Source organism: Typopeltis vanoorti, chromosome 2 (assembly GCF_054136105.1).
Source record: "Typopeltis vanoorti isolate ZY-2024b chromosome 2, IOZ_Tvanoo_1.0, whole genome shotgun sequence".
Lineage (NCBI taxonomy): Eukaryota > Metazoa > Arthropoda > Arachnida > Uropygi > Thelyphonidae > Typopeltis > Typopeltis vanoorti.
In genome coordinates, this window is record NC_143550.1 from 130742858 (window position 1) to 130768559 (window position 25702).

The 25702-nt window shown below is 35.3% G+C and overlaps 1 protein-coding gene across 1 annotated transcript in view; it reads right to left on the reverse strand.

The window, feature by feature from the left end:
- Positions 1-25702, reverse strand: part of LOC150109432 (uncharacterized) — a 334156-nt gene that overhangs the window by 168892 nt on the left and 139562 nt on the right. Inside the window, exons 5-6 of the mRNA XM_090408164.1 lie at positions 25216-25274; positions 2113-2235 (exon numbers count right to left, since the gene is read on the reverse strand). Of these exons, the coding sequence (XP_090264290.1) occupies positions 2113-2235; positions 25216-25274 (182 nt within the window). The remainder of the gene's footprint in view (positions 1-2112; positions 2236-25215; positions 25275-25702) is intronic.

Below are 25702 nucleotides of genomic sequence, written 5' to 3' on the forward strand. Positions count from 1 at the left end.
TTTCACTGTTCATTCATTTCACTTCTACTCTATTTACTCGCTTAACCCTTAACAAAAGCAAAGCAGTTATATATTGCTTTTGTCAGATACTGCCTTGTGAGTTTCCATGCATTGTCAACATCTTTTCTGCTCAGCTCATCTACCCAACATACTGATGCTAACTGACTAGAGAGCTTCATATAATTACCCTCTTTATACTTCCACATATACCAATTTTTGGTAAAACCTTTTCTTGTACAAGTACCTCATGATCACTCTCACCAACCAGTTGCAGTGTCAACACCTCATTAACAATTACATCTTGTGAAGCTATCACCAAATCCAAAACATTAACGCCTCTAGTTGCTTCAGTCATATGTTGTTAAAGATATTTATCTCTCAGAAATTCAACAAACTCACTCTCCTTGTTCCCATGCACTATCTCTTCCTTCCATTCTATATTCCAGTAATTAAAGTCTCCCATCAGGATCATCTTCTTTTTTACATGCCCAACTAAAACATTAATTGGTGTGCTCTCTGTGGTGTGCTCCCTGGCCTATAACAGCATCCTATCAAATAATTCCATAATATTCTTTACCATGGCCACTTTGTTGTCACCAATGTCACCCTTCTCTAATTATTTTTCTTCTTGCTTGTCATATAGCAGAAGTGGCAAGCAAGAGGAAGAACCTGCTAATCTCCTCTCATATTTTACTTTATTTCGCTTTACTCTGATTGTCAATTTTCTAGCCAAATTATACTCCTCATACATTTGATCACTAATGACTATCTTATATTAAATTTGTATATACTCCAAGCAAATTTCTTTCCACTTTCCACTTTATTTTCAGTGTTCCACAAAGAGAAAAAAAAAGTCCAACTAGAGTAATAAATACATGAACTCCACAAGTAATTTTATTGCTACATTACATCCGAATGAGCTTACATATAACACTACTAATAAAATGATATTGAGAATGGTCTGAAAGAGGATATCTAGTTGAGTTCAAGGTGGTAGGGAATGAGCCTAACATAGTACATATTTCATATCCACTTAGAGTACCATATTTCAAGTCTTCTGACTTAAACAGCACTATTGTGAGCAGACGATGCTTGTTCAGTGTTGTTAAGTTGTCAAGGATTCTGGATTTAAAAAGAAATATAGATATATATTATTATTTAGTTTCAGTAAATTTGCAGAAAACAGGTTTAGAAGGGGATTTTCATTTCTATTTTTATTTTCAAGCAGTTTGCAATGTCACTTAATAAATGTACAGGACTTCCCAAAGGAAAAAATATATTAAAAAAAAAATTATCACAGTAGATTCAAGTAGGGCAAATATACTCCAACTGCATTAATTATTACCAGAAGGAGAACTCTCATTGCTGGGATCACTGTTTGTAGCCTGTAGCTTGAAGGATTGAAAAAAAAAAAAAAGAAGAAGAAGAAAAAAAACTAAAAACAGTGGAGTGTGAAAGTGAGGAAAGGGGAGAAGAGATGTGTCAGGCAATGGAATCACATTTTCAATGCATTAAAGCATACTTATATACATCAGCTTACACAACATTGTGCATAATGGATCAATATACGTGCACATCATTTTGATATATCTGTAATTACTTACAGAAGAAACGTGCTTAGTTGATAGCAGTCATAGTTGGGATTTCTATCAGCAGTTTGTAAAATAAATAACATATAAATGATCCTTATGTTCTACAGCTCCTCTTCTCCCATACCATCTATTTTAACTAAAAACAAGACCACAACACGCTTTTCTTCTTTCTTTAATGACCTTAGTCTATAAACATTATAAACAAAAAAGTTTATTGTGCTTTTGGAGAAGGGGGGGAGAGTTGTTACCAATTCCTTCCCTTTCTCACAGTACCTTTTTTCCATTTCTTTCTTTCTTTATGTCTTTCTTTCCTGTTTTCTAAATTTATCAGGCTAACAATCCATTAAAAGTGATAATAGCCACAGGTTCATGTAACTTTCAAACAAGGCTATTCTGGCAAACTACTCTCAAATAAAATAGTTTTGCAACTAACATGAGTAAAACTTCATTTCCAATAAGGAAAGATTTTTACAGCATATAACCATTCATTTGATTCATCTGAATATGAAATTTAACTTACCCAAATGGATTATTAAATGACAAAGCATACACAATGTGCTTATGACTCTCAAGGGACAACAGCTGTTCACCTGTGTTTGCTTCCCAAACTTTACAGGTTCGATCATAGCTTCCAGTAATAAACCTAAAAAATGTTGAGGTACTTCAAAATAATAATTTTTAAAAATCTTGAATACTGGAAAGAAAAGTGAAACATGGACAGTAACATGGTCTAGAGCAGTGTTTCCAAACTGTGTTACATGAGATGTGAATAAGTGTTTCAGGAAAAATCAAAATTAATAATTTAAAAATATAAAATAAAATAATAAATGTTGCATATTTGGAGGATACACCACTTTTGTATCATTATAATTAAAAAATAGATATATTTCAGTTATTAATATACTGGCATAGACTAATAATCAAATAAACAATGGAACATTTTATTTTGGCAAGCTTTGCATGGAAAAGTATGTATAGAGTTAATGATATCTATGAAAAAGTATGTATAGAGTTAATGATATCTATGAAAAAGTATGTATAGAGTTAATGATATCTATGAAAAAGTATGTATAGAGTTAATGATATCTATGAAAAAGTATGTATAGAGTTAATGATATCTATGAAAAAGTAGCAACGTAGTGATCTAACATGCCATCCATATGCAATTTAGCCTGGAATCACAGGTTGAGGGAAAGGGGGAAGTAAACGGTATCATACATCATTTGAGTGGATGAGACAAACTATCCTTCCACTGACATGCTCTTGCATGCTTATATAATGTTGGTGTGGTGCAGACTGCCAGCCACAAAAGAATATACGTGTCCTATAAATATATTGTGAGATGAAAAGTGCTCTATTACTAAAAAAGTTTGCGAAACACTGGTCTATGTTGTGCTCTCTCTATGAGACTAGACTGAAAGTTTGTTGCCAGGTGAAAAAGAAAAGACATGATGGAAACATGTAATTTACTAATGGAATTTTATAGAGTTAGATGCTGAAGAAATTTTTCAATACATAACAAGACAGGAGTGAACAAGGTGTCATCCCAGGTGATTGTGTTAGTGCATGGTTGGCAAAGGCATGAGAACTAGATTTTTCGCTTGAAAAATGGTAAACGAGTGGAATGAGTTGTCAGAGGCTGCTGTGAGTGAGAGAGAGAGAGAGAGAGAGATGTGATGGACATTATGTGAATAATGGTGAGAGTGGGCTTTCTGCAATGAGTTTTCAGACTGCATGGTTATTTTCATATAATAATAAAAAATAAATTTAATTAACAAGGTTAAAAAATAATATTATTTTATAAAATGTAGCATGATACAATGGCATAAACTTAAACATTCTAATGATGATAAAGGTTCAAAATAATGGTATACTACAGATATCTGCAAACCTCCAGAACACTGGTTGTGAACAAAGAAGTGAGCAACACGAGTATAGAGATTGAGAGAACAGGTGTTCAAGACAGACAGGGAAACAGGGAGATTTTAGGATGGACAGAGGAACACAGCGTGAGAAAGGTAATTTCCTCCAAGAGGGTGTGAATGCATGTAGACAAAAAAGGGAAGGGGACGACCTGGGATCGAGAGAAAACAGGTGGATGGATCTGAAGAAGATTCGAAGATGAATAAGGAGACATACATTTGGGAAATTATGGAGATAACTACCATGTGGGAGTAAAACTTTAGTTTAATATAAACTAAAATACACACTCCACGTTTTGACCTTCATATCAGGGTCATCATCTAGAGCATACACAATATATAAACAGAGACAAGCTGCACTACAATCTACATGGTTTGCTAAAGTCACTGACCAACCGTTACAACAATTATTGGTCTAACCTCTAATGAAAAATAAATAAATAAATAAATAATTTTTTTTAAAAATTAAAAAAAACAACCTTTACTACAACAAAGCTAGAGTCCTATTATTATTATTAGTAGTAGTATTATCTATTAGGTTACAAAATTAAATTGGGCTGGAGAGCAACATGTTTATATATTAAAAAAAAAAAAGCTTATACATATAAATTTCAACCAATTGGTATCGGATAGTTTCCAATAAAAGCTGAAAATTGGTTAAAGTCCTAAAGTACTAAGTAGGCTGAATATGTGCTATCCAAATTCTTGTAATTTTTATGCCACCATTATTGTTGAGATTAGGATGGTTAATCATAATTTCACAGGCTTCATTAAATTTTCTTTCATACCAGGTTTTTGTATGATGTAAAGAGCAGGTACTTTTCCAATCAATTTGGTGTAGAGTGTTGAGAGCATGATCTGAGAGGCCTGCTTCACCAAAATTGTTATATTTAATGTGTCTTTTGTGTTCTTTTTTATGTATAGGGATTGTACGTACAGTTTCACCAATATAAGGTAAGTTACAGGTGCAGAAAATGAAATAAACTCCAGGATGAGCCAATGGGATGAGAATATCCTTAGAGGAGTGAGTTGAACATGTTTTTTAATTTTATAGGTGGTTTAAAAGTGGCATTGAGATTATAATGGTGTAGGATTCTATTGAATCCTACACCATTATAATCTCAATTTTTCTGATAACCCTTTAATGTATGGGATGGCTATGGTTTTATTGTATCTATATTCTTTTTTGATGAAGTTTTATGAAGAACTTTATTAATAGTATTTTTGTTATAGCCATTATTTAAGTTTTTTAACAGTGACTGACGGCCAAGAAGTGACGGACTTAAGTAATTTCTCAGTTTTTTTCTTTATTCTGTTAGTTGGATTATAGTTTACAAGCTGATAGGTGCTGTTATCAGACACTAGTTGATTCATCTGATGAATGTAAGTTGACCTGTCAAGGATGACAGTGGCATTACCTTTGTTCAATTTTGTTATAATTATATCTTGATTAGCTTTTAATGACTTGATTGCTGCTAGTTCTGTTTTTGTAAGATTGCTATATAAGGTTTTCTTTTTATTCAGAACATTGCTGGTTTCTAACCGAATTTTATCAGCTTTATTAATAGAAAGAGACAATGCTTCTTTCTATGTGGTATATAAAATCCAGTTTATTAACAGTTCTAGGTGCTACTGCGAATTTAAGGCCTTTATCAAGTAGTGAAAGTTGACCGTTATTTAAGGTGGCCTGATAAGTTGATCACATGACTATTGCTTGCAGGTGGTTGGTCACTCCTTCTCTCACTTGTTTGTTGTTCACTGTTGGAGCTGTTTACCAGAGAAGAGATATCCTGATTGGTTGGATTCATATGATTGGCATTTAAATTTCGCCTTTGTTTTAGAATATGAAATTTGGCCTTAAGTTTTTCTTTATTATTCCAGAATATATTTAGCTGATTGGTTTAGTCAGTGATTCTTTCAAGCACTTTCAAAATATCTGGATTTATATAACTAGATAGTTTGGATTGTAAATTTGAAACCTGATTTTGAGTTATTGCTAGATTTCTGCAGGCTGTTTGAATTTGCTCTCTAAGTATTGCTTTCTCTGTGCAAGCATAGATACCAAGTGCTTTAGTGGAAGTAAATTTCTTTTTTAGCTTGATGCAGTTAGGAGTAAGATTACTGTCTCAGCATCTCTTTAAACAGGCCAGCCGATTGATCAAAAGGTCAACATGTATCTTTAGCTTACCATACTGATTGCAACGCTTGTGAGTATCATCTCCATGAATGATGAGAATCCTTTCTTTCATGCTTACACTGTGATCAAAACATATTTTGGAAAATTATGGAGGCAACTACTGTGTGGGAGTAAAACTTTAGTTTAATATAAACCAAAATACACACTCGACATTTCGACCTTCATATCAAGGTCATCATCTGGAGCACATACTACTCTTTGTCCACGTACTATGTTCGGTTACTTCGTGTGGCAAAATGAATTTTACCTACAAAAAGAAGGTACGACCATGGGCTCACCACTATCCCCCCCCCCACAATTGCTAACTTTTATATGGAAGCTTGCTTTTGAGCAAAGTGTTCTTGATTCCTTTACTGTAAAACCTACAGTGTGGCTTAGATACGTTGACGATGTTTTTGTTATCTGGCCACAAGGTCAGCAAACATTAAACACATTCCTTAGCCACCTGAACAAACAACATGAACGCATACAATTTTTAAACTGCCTGCATTATTGGTGTGAATTTCTATGCCCGTTTCTTCCAGATTAGTTGTAGTGGTCTTCTTGATTTCATTGTAATGGATGTTTTTCTTGACAAAGATAGCAGTGCCGCCACCTCTGGCATTGAGTCTGTCATTTCTGAATAACGAGTAGTATCTGAGGTTGGGATTATCGCAGGGCCGTAGATGGGTCTCATTAATTAGGAGAATATCAATTTTGAAGTGATCCAGAAATTCTTGTAATTCCAAAATTTTGTTATTGAGACCATTTGCATTGAATGTGATCTGTATAGAGTTAGTTGTGGTAACAGGATTATTCATTAATCATGGAGAAGATGACTTGCGTATTCTTGGAGAATTTGTTGGTGTCGGCCTGGCTGGGATTTTTTTTGCTAAAAGCCATTAACATCTCTCCTAAAGTAGCAGCAAGAATTGCAGCAGAGTTTTGGCTGCTCGATGCCAGTACTGCCAGTTTGTTATGTGAGGAGACCGCAGAGGTGTGCGATTTTTCGGGTGTAACAGCCCGCACTTTGATTTCTGGTGCAGGTTGTGTGACTCGCTTCTGAGTGAGCAGGGCTATTGCCTCCCTAGTCTTCAGCAGGTTAGATGGGTGGAGTGAACAGCCCTTGTAGTTGGCCGGGTGTGGGCCACCACAATTTGTGCACTTAGCAGGAGTGGTCCATGGCTTGGCGCATGTGTGCGAGGAGTGGTTGTCACTTTACACTTGCATTCTGCCCTACAGAGTTTCTGCGCATGCCCATATTTTTGACAGCGGTAGCATTGTGCAGCAGATGTTTTCCTTCGGAGAGGTTCGGTCTTGATAACTAAGCTACAGATGATCTTAAGATCGTAAATTTCTCTCTGGTCTTTACCAATCTCCACTAAGACCAGAGGCATGGGGCACTTGTCTGCTCGGTACATGCGCAAGATTTTTATTGGTGTAAAGCCTTGTGATCTGAGGTCAGTGGCTATTTCTTCAGATGTTATAGTTTCTACTAAACCTCTGATGACGACCTTTAGGTTTTTCTCACTCTTAAGCTGGAACGTGTGATATGGGACTTTCAGTTCGTCCATAAGTATGGTGAGCCAACGATAGACTGATGCTCCTTCAGGCTGGATCTGGACTCCTTCATCGGTGTTCCTAGCTGATGCGAATTTGATGTTGATGTTTTTCATCGTCTCTGCGATTGATGACCATTTTTCTTTAGTTCTTAAGATTACCGGTGGAACTCTCTTTGGATTGTGCTGCTGTGTCCATCGCTACTACTCTTTCATTGGGTTGTGCTGTTATGTAGATTGCTGCTGTTCTCTCCAAGTGTTGAGGTGGTATTTCAGATTCTGCAGCGGGAGACTCCTTCTTTCTCTTCTTCCTGCCGACTACCTGATAGTCACTAGAGTCTGCATAGGAAATGTCATCACTGTTGTTTCTGGCTCACTGGAGCTGTCTTGGGAGAGGCTGGGGTTGGGGGTCCTCTGTTTCGACTTTTTTGACCTGGTGAATTTCAACTTTTCCTGGCAATTTGGTGTGCAGTAGGTTGCCTACGTGTCTAAATATAGCCAAAAGTTCTTTAAAGTTGAGGTAGTCGTATGGCGTATCCATGGTTAGGCCTAGACTTTGTTGTGTGGAACAGGACCTGCCTTGTCCCTTCCAACCGCCAAGTGTAGACCGATAGTGAAAATCTCCTTTTAAAGGTGGAAGACTACTACCAGGCACAAGGAGGGGAACAGGAGAGGGGCTGAAGAAATTTGATATATAACTCAAAAATCTTACCTTTTTTAAATGCTGAAAAGAAACTGCACTGGTGATCTATCTCGCTACTACTGGCATAAACAAATCGTGCAGTAATAAGCTCTGAGAAAAACACATCCGACTCTTATGAAAAGAAAAGGAGAACTCCCCTCCTCCAATTTCATATTCTATATTCTAAAACAATGGCGAAATTTAAATGCCAATCATACAAATCCAACCAATCAGGATATCTCTTCTCTGGTAAACAGCTCCAACAGTGAACAACAAACAAGTGAGAGAAGGAGTGACCAACCACCTGCAAGCAATAGTCAAGTGATCAACTTATCAAGCCATACTATAAATAACGGTCAACTTTCACTACTTGATAAAGGCCTTAAATTTGCAGTAACACCAAGAACTGTTAATAAACTGGATTTTATATAACCACATAGAAAGAGGCATTAAGTCTCTTCCTATTAATATAGCTGATAAAATTCGGTCAGAAACCAACAATGTTCTGAATAAAAAGAATTATATAGCAATCTTACAATAACAGAACTAGCAGCAATCAAGTCATTAAAAGCTAATCAAGATATAATTATAACAAAATCGGACAAAGTTAATGCCACTGTCGTCCTTGACAGGTCAACTTACATCTATCATATGAATCAACTAGTGTCCGATAACAGCACCTATCAGCTTGTAAACTATAATCCAACTAACAGAATAAAGAAAAAAAAACTGAGAAATTACTTAAGTCTGTCACTTCTTGGCAGTCAGACACTGTTAAAAAACTTATATCCCATTACCCCTGTCCTCCTAGAATATATGGTGCTCCTAAAGTACACAAACACAAACAAAACGGTCCACTTCGGCTGATAGTTGAAGGGATAGACAGTCTCCTAATTATCACCTAGCCAAGAAATTAGCATCAACATTCAAGGAGTTGGTAGGTAATTTCCCCCTCCTATATAAAGAACACACAACACTTTATAAACAAAATTAAAAACATAACACTCAGCAAAGATGTTTTATTAGTCAGTTTTGATGTTTCTGCCCTTTTCACTAATGTCCCAATCAGTGACACAATTCTTCTCCTATGGAAAAAATATTCACCCGACATTACGGCCCTCTTTGTCCAAGTACTATGTTCCGGTTACTTCGTGTGACAAAATAAATTTTACCTACAAAAAGAAGGTATGACCATGGGCTCACCACTATCCCCCCCAATTGCTAACTTTCATATCTAAGCTTTTGAGCAAAGTGCTCTTGATTCGTTTACTGTAAAACCTACAGTGTGGCTTAGATACATTGACGATGTTTTCGTTATCTGGCCACATGGTCAACAAACATTAAACACATTCCTTAGCTATCTGAACAAACAACATGAATGCATACAATTTACTACTGAAATTGAAAATTAGAACTCGCTCCCATTATTGGATACACTGGTCACATGTCTTCCCTCAGGCAGTCTATCCTTCAAGGTGTACCGCAAACCTACACACACTGACAATATATACATTCTAACTCATATCACCACCCATCGCAAAAATTTGGAGTCATTAACACCCTAAAAAACAGAGCTATAACAATTTGCTCTAATCAACAAGCTCTTAAATAAGAATTAAAAATAATTAGCAACATGTTTATAAATAATGGCTATAACAAAAATACTGTTAATAACGTTCTTCATAAAACTTCATCAAAAAAGAATATAGATACAGTAAAACCATAGCCATCCCATACATTAAAGGATTATCAGAAAAAATCAATAGAATCCTACACCATTATAATCTCAATGCCACTTTTAAACCACCTATAAAATTAAATAATATTATATTATTATATTAATATATTAATAGTTGAATAATAATATTCAACTCCTCTAAGAATCCTCTCCTCCCATTGGCTCATCCTCGAGTTTATTTCGTTTACTGCACCTGTAACTTACCTTATATTGGTGAAACTGTACGTACAATCCCTATACGTGAAAAAGAACACAAAAGACACATTAAATATAACAATTTTGGTGAAGCAGGCCTCTCAGCTCATGCTCTCAACACTCTACACCAAATTGATTAGAGAAGTACCTGCTCTTTACATCATACAAAAACCTGGTATGAAAGAAAATTTAAAGAAGCCTATGAAATTCTGATTAACCACCCTAATCTCAACAATAATGGTAGCATAAAAATTACAAGAATTTGGATGGCACATATTCAGCCTACTTAGTATCTAGCATACTTTACGACTTGAAGCAATTCAACCTCAGCTTTGATTGGAAACTATTCCATACAATTGGTTGAAATTTATATGTATAACTCTTTTTTTTAATATATAAACATGTTGCTCTCCAGCCCAATTTAATTTTGTAACCTAATAGATAATACTACTACTAATAATAATAATAGGACTCTAGCTTTGATGTTGTAAAGGTTTTTTTTTATTTTTTATTTTTTATTTTTTTTTTCACCAGAGGTCAGGTGAATAATTGTTGTAACGGTTGGTCAGGCTTCATACCTGGATACGAAGGTTGAAACATTGAGTGTGTATTTTAGTTTATATTAAACTAAAGTTTTACTCCCACCCGTTAGTTGTCTCCATAATTTTCCAAAATGTATTCTGATCACCGTTAAGCATGAAAGAAAGGAGGAATAAGGAGAAATGAAATTGCTTGAGTTAAGCATGGAGAACGCACATCAAATAAGTGGTGACAAGGAAACTAACTACATAACAAGGGATAAGCTGCTGTGTTTGTATATAAATGCTAGAGGCAGATGAAATGGTTGCATTAATTGAGTCTATTCATCCAAAAATTGTTGCAATAAGTGAGACATGGTTGGATGAGGATGACATCCTGACAGGAATAGAGATGGAAGGTTATGATGTATTTTATGAGGATAGAAAGGATAAAAAGGGAGGGGAGTGCTATTGATGATAGAGAAAGAATTAAGACCATACAAAGTAGAGATGCAAGAGGGAAATAGTGCCAGTGGTTCTGAGGCAGTATGGTGTGAGATAGAGGTGATTAGAATTAAATACTTTGGATGTTGTTATAGACCTGGTAATGTGGATGGTACTGACTATGAAATGTATAATCAAATTAGCCAAGCAAATAAGAAAAGGGTGATTTTAACTATGGCAATATAGACTGGGATGAAGACATAGCAACTAGAAGTAAAGAAAATGAGTTTCTTGAGTTTTTGAGGGACAACTACCTCATACAGTAGGTAACAGAGGGCACACAAGGATTGAGGGTCTTGGATTTGATCATCTCATCAGAGGATGTAATTATAAATGAGGTGTCAAATCACCCTCCAGTTGGTGATAGTGACATGAAGTGATTACCTGGGTGGTTACCAGCAGTGTGAGGACCTCTGTGAGAAATGGGTATATGTGGAACTACAAGGCTGGTGATTATGAAGAGCTCAGAAGACAGCTTGCAGGTGTAGCATGGAATGAGGAATTAGCTGGAAAAGAGATCAATACAGCTTGGAGGATATTCAAGAACTATTTAGTAAAATCAATGTCCAAATGTATTCCAAAGGTGAGAATTTTAAATAAGGTAGGTGTTAAATGCATGAATGAAGAGATTAAGCATGCTATACAGAGAAAAAAGACATTATGGAAGCATAAGAGAAGTGGTAATAAGCAATTCCATGAGGATGACAATGATGAGGCAAGGAGAGTGACTTGGTTGGTAAGGGTGGCAAAAGTGAGGTATGAGCAGCAGTTAGCTATTGAAGCCAAAACGAAACCTAGGAGTCATTTCAGTATGTAGCCAGCAAAAAAAATAATGATTATGGAAAGATGACATTGATTGGAGAAAATGGTATAAGGACAACTGCTGCAGAGAGAAGATATAGAGGAGATTATTCAGTATGTAGACAGCAAAAAAAAAATAATGATTATGGAAAGATGACATTGATTGGAGAAAATAAGGACAACTACTGCAGAAGACATAGAGGAGATACTTAATGAACAGTTCATAAAGGACTTTCATTCTTGTGAATGTGACATCATGGAGAGATTGAGAGCAGTTGATGATGGGGGAGAGGAGAGACTGACTGTGAGCAAGAGGTGCATGGGGAAATGAGCAAACTCGATATTAATAAGGCTGTGGGACTTGATAATATATCACCACATATTCTGAAGGAATGTGCCAGGGAGCTGACCTCTGCCTTGACGTATCTTTTAATATGAGTCTTGTACAAAATGTTCATGAGGAGAGAATGATTTCAACTTTGTGTTTGTCTGATTCAGACTCATCAAAAGTGTGCAAAGATGTCTACATGTATAAGGCACTTGAGAAAAATAGAGATCTGCAACTTGTCCAACTGTATCATGCAGACTGCAGACAAGAGTATACAAAAGAAAATGCAAGTAGATTGTTATGTCTGTACACAAATGCTAGGAGTATCAAAAACAAAGGGGTAGAGTTTGTTGCTTTATCAATATGTAGGGACCTCGGATTGTAGGTATTAGTGAGACCTGGCTATCAAAAACAGGCATACTAAGTGGTATCAAGTGTAAATATTTTTAGGAAGGATAGAAAGGATAGGAGAGGAGGGAGCGTGCTGCTAATGATATCGGATGACTTGAATCCAGTTACAGTTGAGATTTATGATTGTAGTACTACCAGCAGTATTTCATGTGGCAGTGAGTTTGAAGCCATCTGGTGTGAGGAGGAATCTAACAAGATCAATTACATAGTGGGGTGTTGTTACAGATCTGGTGGATTGGTTGCTAGTGATGAAAAAATGCATCACCAAATATACAAGATGAGCGCAAAAAGAGTAATCATAATGGGAGACTTTAATTATCTGAACATTGATTAGTTAACAGTAAAATCTCATGAGAAGAATGAAACTGAATTTATCGAGCTGTTGCAAGACAACTTCCTCAAGCAGCATGTGACAGAAGAAACTCGAGGTCAAAGAGTGTTAGATTTGATTATAGTGTCAGAGGGCATTTCAGTTAAAGATGTAACTATTCTGCATCCGATTGGTGACACTCTATGCAGTACTTACTTGGGAAGTGACTAAGTTTATGAATGTTCCATTCAGAAAAGGTTACATGCTGAACTACAAGGCAGGAAATTATGACCAACTGAGGAGTATACTAAGTTCAGTGGAATGGGATTGTTGATGGATGGGAAGAATATCTACAGTGCATGGGAAGCATTTAAACAATACTCAAATGATGCAATATCGGAGTGTGTCCCAAGAGTTCAAAGAATAAATAGGGTAGGAGTCAAATGGATGTGTAATCTTATTAAGCAAGAGATTCGTAAGAAAAGGATGATGTGGAAGGAATACCGTGTATATAAGGATGATGTGCATTACAAAAATTAATTAATTTTTGTAATGCACATCATTACAAAATAGAATATTCCTATTTAGAATATTCCAACTGTAAACATTCCAGTACGAAAAGAAACTGGCTCTGTGTGCTAAAGACAACCCACAAGAATTCTATCAATATGATGCAAGTAAAAGAAAGAATGAATATGAAAGAATGAGGTACCCATTTTGTTAAAAGCTATCAATCTGGTATACGCAACATTGAGCTCACTGCTACCTCTTCCCTGGATGAAGAAAAACTCAGGTGTATGAGGACAAGGTATTAGAGCTGTTGCACAAATTGAATAAGAATTCAGCAATAGGGACTGATGGGATATCGGCACGTGTGCTAAAAGAGTGTTCAGCTGAACTGGCTATTCCTTTAACCAGGATGTTTAATATGAGTCTCAGAACAGGGAAGATTCTGCAGGAATGGATAGAATGTATGGTAATTCCATTGCCTAAGGATGGTGCAAAGACCAATGTATCCAACTATTGACCAATTAGTATCTTGGGGGGAGGGGTGAAGATTTGGGAAAAATTGGTTAGGACTAGCATTCAGAAATGGATTGACAGTGAATCTCTACTTTGCAATAAGCAATATTGGTTTACTAAGGGAAGATCATGTTTTAGCAACTTCCTCACATTCTATAACAATGTTACCATTGAAGAGATAAGGGGAATAGTACACCATGATACTTTTGGATTTTGCTAAAGCTTTTGAAAGAATACATCATGGTAGACTGTTGTATAAATTAGAGTATATGGGTTTGGTTATAGAATATTAGTGTTGATAAGAGGATGGCTGACTGACAGATATCAAGTCTACAAGATTTAAGGTAACCAGTGGTATACCAGAAGGAGCAGTGCTTTGTACACTGTTATTCAATCTATACATCAGTGTCATAACAAGGGTATGAAGCACCTGTGGCAAGTGTCTAACTTGTACCCCCCCCCAATGCAAAAATAACAAAAAGTTTGAAAAATTTAAATGTAACAAGTTATTTTACTAAATGCAATATGTTAAATACTTGCTATTAACCCCATCAAAATGAGTTGCCTGTAAATCCAATTATGTATTTGTATAAATAAATAATCTATTAAATAAGAACAAATTTTTATTCATATTCAATGACAAATAAATTAAAGAAATACATGACAGGTATAATATAAAATAATATAATAAAAACAAAAGTAAGTTCAGCATATTTTATAAAGAAATTTTTCTAGCTTTTTCATTTGCAAACACATCTATTATATCATCATAATTTAATGTTTTTGCAATATCTTTATCAATTGATATTATAGACATGTTTGTCAATCACTCTTGTCCAATAGAAGAATGAAGATACGATTTTACAATTTTCAATTTGCGAAATGAATGTTCACAGGAAGCTGTTGTTACAGGCATTGTTATGAAAATCCTTAATGGCTATGTCTTGATTTGGATGTGTTTTGTAAAGAAAGTTGGTAATTTTTTTGCAAGATTTGAAAAGCGTCCACATCGCATAAATTTTCAAAAACTTCCATAGCTTGATATTTGAACCTCTCAATTTCACATACAAATTCTGGTGCATCTAAGTCGCTATTATATTTCAATGCCAGGTCAGCTGTGCATTGTTTGAGATCATCTAGCTGCATAATTTTTAAATCATGTCCATTTAAAAAACTGAAGTCGTTTGCAACCACTTGTAAAGCAGTAAATCTATCATTGAGTTGTATGAGTATTAGATCTAAAACTTCACACATTTCTTTTTTAATAATGTAGTTTCATTCATGGAAAACGAATCATCAGTAGCTTTCTCACCAGGCATATTTTTTATTTTGCGCCATCTCTTTTCTGGAATGTAAGTTTCAATATTTATTGTTTCAGCTAAACTTTTTGCCAAATTGTGAAGCAAATCAAAAAAATCATTTCGGTACTGTTGAATTTCATTTTTTAGAGCTTTTATCATTTTCGCAGCATTTTTGACTGTGGTTTTTTTTTCTTGAAAAAGTAAATTTACTTTATTTATCTTTCCTAATATTGTATCCCAAAATATTAATAGTGCAACAAAATTAAATTTTGTTAATAATTTTAGCAACATTCGAGCATTTGTTACGGAGTCTACTGTAACTTGTCTTTGTCCATCACACATTTCATTAAGAAGTTGTATAATTAAAGGCATTTGATTTCGTAAGGCTTTTACTGCGTTAGCTTTCACAGACCTTGTGTCACTTAAACCTTTAAGACGAACAGATAATTTTTCCTTTAAAAGATCCCATCTACTAGTAGAATTTACAAAAAAGTTAAACAATTGTTGAATTGTTCTAAAACATGATTTCATTTGAACAGATGTTTGTGCAGCAAGCACGCCTATTAAATTAAGGCTGTGAGCAGTGCATGGAACAAACTTCACCATATTGTTTAAACATAATATCCTGGCTTATACCCCTTTGTATTTACCTGCCATATTCGCTCCATTATCATATGACTGTTCTCTTATATTTCTAATATTTAATCCGTCTGATAGTAACTTTTTTTCAATGTCATTCGCAAGTGCTTTGCCAGTTTTTTCATGTGTCACAATAAAATCTATGAAGGTTTCTTCAATGCTACATTTATTTGTGTTAGGATCAATGTTAACATAGTGCAAAATTTGAGTTATCTGTTCCTGGTGAGAAGTGTCAGGTGTGCTATCAAATAAAATAGAAAAATATTTTGCTTTTTGAATATTTGAAATAATATGCTGTCTAATTTTAGAAGCAACTATATTAATTATATCATTTTGTATTATAGGAGAGAAATAATTAACTTGATTTTTCTTATGACTTTCAATATGTTGCACAATAATAGGATTGTAATGACAAATTAATTCTATGCCTCCACTTTTCTTTTTCTTTTAAAATTGCTTCTTGTAATTTATCGTCTATAAAACCATCTTTCTTAATTTTTTATTCGATAGTTTTCCATTTGACATAATTTTTTTTATGATGTGATGAATTTTCATGACATGGTAACATAGGATTCAAATGCTGCCAGTCTCGAAATCCCGCAGTAGTCCATACATTCTGATTTTTTCCGAAAAGAATACATGTAAAACAGAACAGCGCATCTTTTCGCTTGCAATATATCAACCAATTTCTGAGTACTTTTTCTCCGTTTCACATGGTTTTTACAAACTATTTTTTATCAAAATGCCGATTTTCTGTATCAGGATAAATACTTATATTATCACACAATTTGGGTCCATGTTGAACATATTTGTATGTTACTATTGGTTATGTGCCATGTTGTGGGATCATTAAAATGTATTATTTTTGCATTATCAATATTTTCTAATTTAACATCCACCATATAATTATCATTATTACATTGCTTCTTGATTTCCTGGTTTTGAAGTTCAATTGTACTTTTCTCTTCTGTTTCAATTTCATATGAAACATAACTACTTGTAGAAGGCAGATTTAATTCAGTTGTTAAGCTTGAATGAACTAGAGGTGTAGATGATTTTTTAATAAAAATATCAATTGGAGTTATATTTTTCTTTATATTTATAATCTTCTGTTCTCTTATTTTTTTAAACTGTGCACCGGAAGGTTTTTTGGTGGCATATTACCCTAGAAGTGTTTTTTAATTTAAATTTTTGTTTTTATTAATATAATTATTTATAGTACTTACTCAGTATGCTAGTATGTTGTATATAAACAAAATTATCTGTCTTTCCAGTATGTTTTGTTCCACAAAAGAGCGAAAATATCTAACAATAATTATGACACAGCAACAACGAAATTGATCTTATGAATGACAAGACTAATAATAATTACATGATTTTTTTAAATTCTCTTATCTACAAAAAGTAGAGACGAATGGAAATATTGAGGGTGGGAAGATTGTGATTTTCATTGGATCCTGGGTTTGATGGGTGTAAATAAGGGCTGGCGAATAATTTTTGTGGGTGGGTCATGAAACGAGGGATTCGGGGAGATGGAATGATATCGAAGGAGGTCATAAAGGGATTAAAATTATAATATGGAAGGTAATAAACTTGGGATGGGTAGATAGACACATTAGGAGGATAACGGAAGAATGTATTATATTATCTATGCAAATGTTTAGGATTAGATGGGAATTTCGAGATACAAAATTCTACAAAATCATAAATGGGAAAATACATTCATTAACAGTTAATGGTGCGATGGAACAATTTACTTGAGACAAAAACGAGAGCAATTGCAAAGAAATTTTATGTTCAAAGTGATTCAAGTCGCGATATTGGGTGCTGTCGTTGCCATCTAACTTGAGACAAATTGGAACTCACCGGTGTTACCAAATGTAGCGGAATTCTGCTGTGTTGCAGAATTTGTATGTCTAAAGTACCGTATTGCCAAAATTTAAAAATACAATATAAAATAGTAGACTTTTATATCTATTTATTTATTTTTATTTTTTAATTTTGCGCCCCAAACCTAGTTGCACCCGTGGTGGGTGCCTCTTTCACCACGCCCTCGTTATGGCACTGCTATACATTAATGATATTGGGAAGGATTTGTCAAGCGACTTACAGCTATTTGCTGATGCAAAGATAGGTAGGGTAATGAGGAATGCTGCTGATATACAGTACTTGTAGAATGATATGAATAGGCTGGAATTGTCAGCATGGGAAAATGGATGTCAGTTCAATGTTAGTAAATGTAAAGTCATTCACTTTGGCATGATTAGATATCCAATGTTGTATTATATTAGTGGGATTATGCTAGAAAAACTGATGAGGCTAGGGATCTTGCAGTGTTAGTAGATAGGAAGTTGAAGTTCAGGAGAAATGTAGATTGCAAATACAACTCAAAAGATAATTGAAATGCTGAAACGAACATTCACATGTAAAGATAAGGATGCCATTTTGCCTCTTTACAAGGCCTTGATAAGACCTCACCTGGACTACTGTGCACAGGTCTGGTCTCCTGGTTTCCGTTGTGATTTTGATATAGTGGAGAGAATGCAAAGGAGAGTGTTAAAAATGATATCAGGATTGTGGAATACTGATTATGAAGACAGATTGAGAATTTGTAAACTGCAAACACCAGCAAACAGGAGAAACAGGGGGGTGATATGATTGAGACTTACAAACTTCTGAAAGGGTCATACAGGAGCAGGATTTAAGTTGATAGAATTTTTCAATTTATCGAGGGTGGGGAAAGGACAGGAGGGCATCCTTGGAAGCTGAGAACGAATGCCACTAAGAAGGGGGTGAGGGCTAGATTTTTCTCTCATAGGGTGGAGCATGATTGGAATGGATTGCCATTGGTGTTTGAGTGCAAACAGTGGAATGAATTCAAGATTAAGTATGACACATGGTGTGTATAGTATGTTGCCTCCCTCAATGAGTCCCTGATGCCCTGGAGGTCTCTCTTAATAATAATATTAAGATTTTATTTTTATTATTATTATTATCTTTGATAAATAGTGAGGATTTACTAAAGGGAGATCATGTTTTAGTAATGCAATAATCTGATGGATTTATTGGACAAATAGTTGGATACACAGTAATATACTTAGATTTTGCAATGGCTTTTGATAGATTACTGCATGATAAGCTGATAGTCAAACTAAAGTAGATAGGGTTGCCATTTTGCATTGATTGGAGATTGACTATCTGGTAGGTATCAACAAGTTTTTGTGTGTGTGTGTGTGTGTGTGTGTGTGTGTGTGTGTGTGTGTGTGTGTGTGTGTGTGTGTGTGTGTGTGTGTGTGTGTGTGTGTGTGTGTGTGTGTGTGTGTGTGTGAGCAATGTCCCGGAAGAGGAGAGAGTCACCAGTGGTGTGCCACAGGGGTCTGCTGTAGGACAACTGCTGTTTAACCTGTATGTTAATGATATTGGGGAAGATTTGCATGGGGATATTCAGTTGTTTGTAGATGATGCAAAGTTGGGATGAACTATGTGGTGTAGAGCAGATGTTCTGGCCTTACAAGAAGACTTGAATAGATTGAGTGAATGGGGACAGGAGTGAGAATGCCAGCTCAATGTTGCAAAATATAAGGTTTTAAAATTTGGGAAACAAAGATGGGATGTAGAATATATGCTTGGTGGAGATATATTGTTGAAGGTGGAGGGAATAAGAGATCTTGGGATAATGGTGGATAAGGATCTAAAATTTAGCGACACTTTGGCACAATTGTGAGAACAACACAATGAATTCTGGGAATGATGCAGAGGACACTGACTTATAGAAGTAAGGAGATTGTTGTTCCATTGTATAAAGCCTTGATTAGACCACATGTAAACTACTGTGCAGATTTGGTCACCTAGTTTTCAAAAAGACAAGGAGATGTTGGAAAGAGTCCAGAGGCAATTGACTAAGGTATTTTCTGATCTTTGTTATGTTGAATCCGAGGAATGATGAGAAGATACAATTTACAGTCTAGTCGATAGAAGGAAGAGGGGTGATATGATAGAGATGTACAAGTTGCTAACAGGATTGTTATAGGATCAATGTTGAAGAGGTTTTTCATTAAATCTTGTGAGATCAGGGAAGAACAAGTGGCCATCTCTGGAAGCTGTACAAGGAGGGTGTGAACAAGGGAGTGAGAAGCAGGTTTTTTGCATGCAGTGTTGTGAATTATTGGAATGTCTTGACTAAGAGTGTAATGCTCTGTCTGCAGAGAATTTGAATGTGTTTAAATCAAGGTATGATGAGCTGTATGTGTGTGTGTGTGTGTGTGTGTGTCAAAGGGACCTCATGGATGAGTCTTTGACTCCATGGGATCCAATAATAATGATAATGATAATAATGAGACTGAAAACCATAAACCACAGAAAGTCAAAATGGAGAGTTGAAAAATTTATTGTCTTCTGGGAAGGAATATTGGATTGTACAAAAGCAATACTATTCTTGTGGTAAAGGTATAGTTTGGACAGTTAAGGTGAGCTGTGGTTTTATAATAATTATTATTATTATTATTATCTGAGACCTCCAGGAAGTCAAGGACTCATCAAGGGAGGCTGAAAATTACCCAACCCAGCTATCATACCTTCCTTTAAATTCATTTACACTAGATGCACTCACTACCCATAAGGGCAAATTATTCCACTCACTCACTGCTCTCTGGGAGAACCTTAACTTCCATGGATGCCCCCATGTTCTCTCCCTGCCTTCCATATAACGAAACATTTCATCATTTGAAATGCTATAACACCCATTCAAACATTTCTAGACCTCTATCATATCACCCTCTTTCTCCTGTTATCCAGAGTCTGTAATCCACATATTGGCAATCTGTCCTCATAATTTAAATCCCATAATCCAGATATAATCTTTGTAACTCTTCTTTGCACCTTTTCCACAGCTTCTTTATCCCCTTGGAACCCGGGAGACCAAATCTGCGCACAGTAATCCAAGTGTGGTCTTATCAAAGCCTTATAAAGAGGCAAAATTACTTCCTTATCCTTACATGTGAAGGTTCGCTTCAACATAGCAATTATCCTCTGAGTTGTATTTGCAACTTTTGCTATGTGACCTTTGAACTTTAAATTCTTATCCACCAATATACCAATACACAAAGTACTACTACTACTACTAATAATAATAATAATAATTATTATTATTATTAAAAGAGATCTCCCGGGAGTCAAGGACTCATCGAGGGAGGCCACATAGTACAAGAACCAACTAACATACCTGTTCTTGAATTCATTCACACTGCTTGCACACACACATACAACATCCAAAGGCAATCCATTCCAATCACGCACCACTCTATGAGAGAAAAATCTAGCCCTCATCACCTTCTTAGCAGCATTCATTCCCAGCTTTCAAGGATTCATTCATTTAGTAAAACTTGTGCGATAGTTATATTACTTATTTACATGAAAACACAAAGAATAGGTAATATTATTTATTTGTGTAGAAGGCCAGATATTTTGATATGAAACTTATACACCATCTTCAGTGGCAATGTCAGTTGATTACAAAGAAGAACACAAACAATGGATTGATTTGAAACAGAAAGAACTATGTGATGTTATACTTACAACAACATAATTTTATAACTGAGGAAACATAGAGTAATCATAACTGTAAAAAAAAACCCATTAAGGATTTGTAATTCTAATAACACATCCTTAATGTTTTCCTAAAATATGGGAAAATCTAATAAGATTTTCCCATATTTTCGATAAAGATAGGCAGTCATTCAAGTTCAGACGATGAAACCATGCTTCAGCACTCTCATTAAACAAATGCTCATATTCGTACTAACTACGAATGTAGTAGGCATTTCAAACCAAAGAATATTGTTGTCTTTGTCTGTTCCATGTTGAGCCAAGCCAGACATATCAGATTTCCTGTTCCAGATATACGACTGATGTTCTTGTATTCCCCTTTATCCTTTCTAGGCATTCTTCCCATCCACTCGCCATCAGTTTAGTTAAATAATACACTGATGCGATCCATATAGATAATGAATAACAGAGGGGATAATGTACATCCTTGTCTGACACCAGATTTAGCATTAAACCATCGTCCTGTACTTCCTTCAATTCTAACTGCTGACTTACAACTCAAATAAAGACTAAGTATTGCTTGATATAATGTCCCGTTGACACCATACAACTGTAGTGTTTTGAATAGCTTTTCTATTGGCATCTTGTCATATGCCTTTTCCAGATCTACAAAACTTAAATACCGATCTCTGTTATATTCCCATGATTTCTCAACTTACAAGATTTGTCGTAAAGTGAAAATCTGATAGCTTTTAGCAAAATGATTCGAACAACCTCTTCTGCATCTCTCACCCTCACACACCATCTGTATTCAGTAGAGTTATTCTTTCATATTCATTCTTTCTTTTACTTGCAGCATATCGATAGAATTCTTTGGGTTGTCTTTAACTTGAAGAATCAGTTTCGTTTTGTACTCAAACTTTGCTTTCTGTACAACAGTTGTGACTCTTCTGGCCTGCCACTTATAATTTTCATAACAGACATCATCCTTATGCACATGGTATTCCTTCTACATCATCCTTTACTTACGAATCTCTGGCTTAATAAGATTACACATCCATTTGACTCCTACCCTATTTATTCTTTGAACTCTCGGGACATATTCTAATACTGCATCATTTAAGTATTTTTTAAATGCTTCTCATGCACTGTCAATATTTTTCCCATTCAGTAACCGCTAGTATTGTGGTGAACTACTCCTGAGGTGGTCATAATTTCCTGCTTTGTACTTCAGCATGCAACCTTTTCTGAATGGAACTTTCATAAACTTAGCCACTTCCGAAGTGAGTGCTGCATGATCACTGTCACCAACCAGAATAGCTACATCTTTAACTGAAACACCCTCTGACACTATAATGAAATCTAACACTGATCTCTAGTTCCTTCCGTCACATGCTGCTTGAGGAAGTTGTCTTGCAACAGCTCGATAAATTCAGTTTCATTCTTCTCATGAGATTTTACTGTTAACTAATCAATGTTCAGATAATTAAAGTCCCCAATTATGATTATACTCTTTTCATGCCCATCATTTCTATTTGGTGATGCATTTCTTCATCTCTATGTATTTGATCTTGTTAGATTCCACTTCACACCAGATGGCTTCAAACTCACTGTCACACGAAACACTGTTACTGGTATTACAATCATAGGTCTCAACACTAACTGGATTCAATCATTTGATTTCATTCCAGATTCAAACAATCTGGATTCAAAATACTGTACCCATTACACCTGATACTAGTTAACTTGTCTGATTATGATAACCAGGTCTCACTAATGCCTACAATCTGAGGTCCCAACATATTGACCAAGGCAACAAACTCTACCCCTATGTTTCTGATACTCCTAGCATTCCTGCAGGAGATCGGGTTAGGATGCCTGAAGATGATGATACAGGTCATTTAGATTAAGTGATTATAACATGAATGTTAGTGAAGTGAATATGGAAGAATTTTTTTGTAAGATTTTTTGTTTTTAAATTATTTTTTGAGAATTTTTCAAGGGAGGATTGTTATTTAATTTAGCCACAGTGACTGACATTATTTAGATTTACTCTTATGCCAGTATTACAGAGGGGAAGTATTTTTACTTTATTTGTGTGCATACAAACCTGTCATTCACATTATCTGTACATTACTCTGTTGATTCTGAGTAATCAACTTGTACACAGATTTGAATCCCAGATTTTCATACTTATAACTTGTCATCTTAAATTAAAATGTTCATCATTAAGAGATTGTATCTTCAGACACCTCTTTATAGTATTAGTGTTTCTTACAAGCCTCCAAGGAGTCTGAAGACTCATCGCATAAGGATGAACATTCACGGACCACCGTAATAACTATCATACTGTGCCTTGAACAGATTCCATGTTGGAGCACTCACAACCTGCTCTGGAAATGCATTCCACTCATTCACCACCTGCCAAGCAAAAAATCACATGACCCTTGTAGAGTTTCCAGGGATGATGTCTTGTTCTTGCATCACCCATTATCCTATGCAATAATTCCCCTATATCTAGTTGGTAGGCTCCTTTCACCAACTTATATGTCCCAATCATACCACTCCTCCTCCTGCTGCTATTTGCCAAGCTCTGAAGATTACATTCCCTCAATCTGTCATCATATTCAATATTCCAGTCCTGTAACAGTCTTAGTTATTTGTCTCTGCACACCCTCTCCAAGGTTTCCCTATCACCAACATAGCCAGGTGACCAGATCTAATGCACAGAAATCCACATGAGACCTAATTAGTGCCCTACAGAGTGAAACTATGTAGGGCACTAATTAGGTCTCATGTGGATCTCCTTATCCTTAAATGTCAGCATGCTTCACATTATAGCAGCGATTTTTGGGTAATCCTTGCAAGTTTCACAATGTGTCCCCCTGAACTTCAGTTCCCCTATCCACCAAGATGCCCAGATCTCTTGCTTTCTCCACCACCTGAAGCAAAGTTCCTGCAATGTGATAAACCTCATTCCATCTTCTCTGGCCAAACTTTACACTTGGTAAAATTGAAATGACATCCCCATTTTTCAGCCAAAAGCACCAACCTATTTAAATCCTCTTGTAACAACAATACATCAGAATTTCCTGACAAAAATTGCTCTTCCTAATTTAGCATCATCAGCAAACAATTGATATGGTATATGTTCAAATGTTTTCAAAATCGAAAATAAATCACTGTATAAGCATCTTCCCCATCCAATACGCTAGTCATCCTATTATAAAATGTGACCAAGTTACAAAAGCATGACTGCCCGCTAACAAACCTATGCTGCTCTCTTGAAAGCCTTCCATTCTCATCAATCCACATGTCTATTCTGTGTCTAACCAGCCTCTCCAACACCTTCACTATACTTGATATCCATATTGGCCTATAGTTTGACTCTACTGACTTGGATTCTCACTTATGCATCAACACTATTTTTACTTCTTTCGACTCTTCCTGTTGGACTATTCTTGTTGCCAGACTTCTGTTAAACAACTGAGTCAAGAGCACTGCCAGCATTTTTGCACATTCCTGTAGAATATGTGGTTATATCCCATCCAGTTCCACAGCCATATTAACATCACAGTTACTTGATATTCTAAATACTTCTCATTCTTGAACTATCAGTGTTCTGACCTCCCTCCTATTGCTATTCAAAACCACTCTTAACACCCCCTACATGAAATGACAAGATTACTTTTTTCTTCATTCTGTAAAACCACACAGAATTTATTTACTATAGACTGTATAGTGTCTTGTGTGTGGGAGTAATAAAAAAATAAAATAAAATAATAAACATTTTGCTCACTCTCCCACTGCCATTCTTTATAATACATTTCTACACAACTACAACCTACACAAATTCATAAAGAAAACACTTCTTTGTTTATATTAATTTTAATTCACAAAACCTAATGAGAGACAAATTTTTTATTGTGTTCAATAATATAATCATCTATTAAATAAAACTCCTGCACTTACTTTGAGCCATCCTTGTTGAGTGATATATTAGTTAGTGGCAAGAGATGGGCAACTATTACCTACAAAAAAAAAAAAAAATCTAAATAATTTAAATGAAAAATATATTAACTGATTAAAATAAACTGAGACCAAGAAGACTCAAGCATGTGAGATCCTTCTGAATAATATCATGTTTATTCAGGGATTAGGAATGGGGAAAGGACAGAGCAGTTACAGTATTCAATACTAAATATGGAGATAAAGAATGAGAGACAATTTCAAGGATAGCGAATGGGAAAATTTCAAAATAGGAAAATGATATATTTGTGTCTATGATCCCACAAAAATGTACAGCAGGAAAGGAATAGAGGAATTTTTCAAATCATCACAGATGACAACTTTATAAAATAAAAATAAAAATAAAAATGTGTCTGATCTAAACAGCAATGCAGGAACTGAATCCTGGACATACAGAAAAGTTTAGAGAGAATTTAGAGAATAGCAGAGA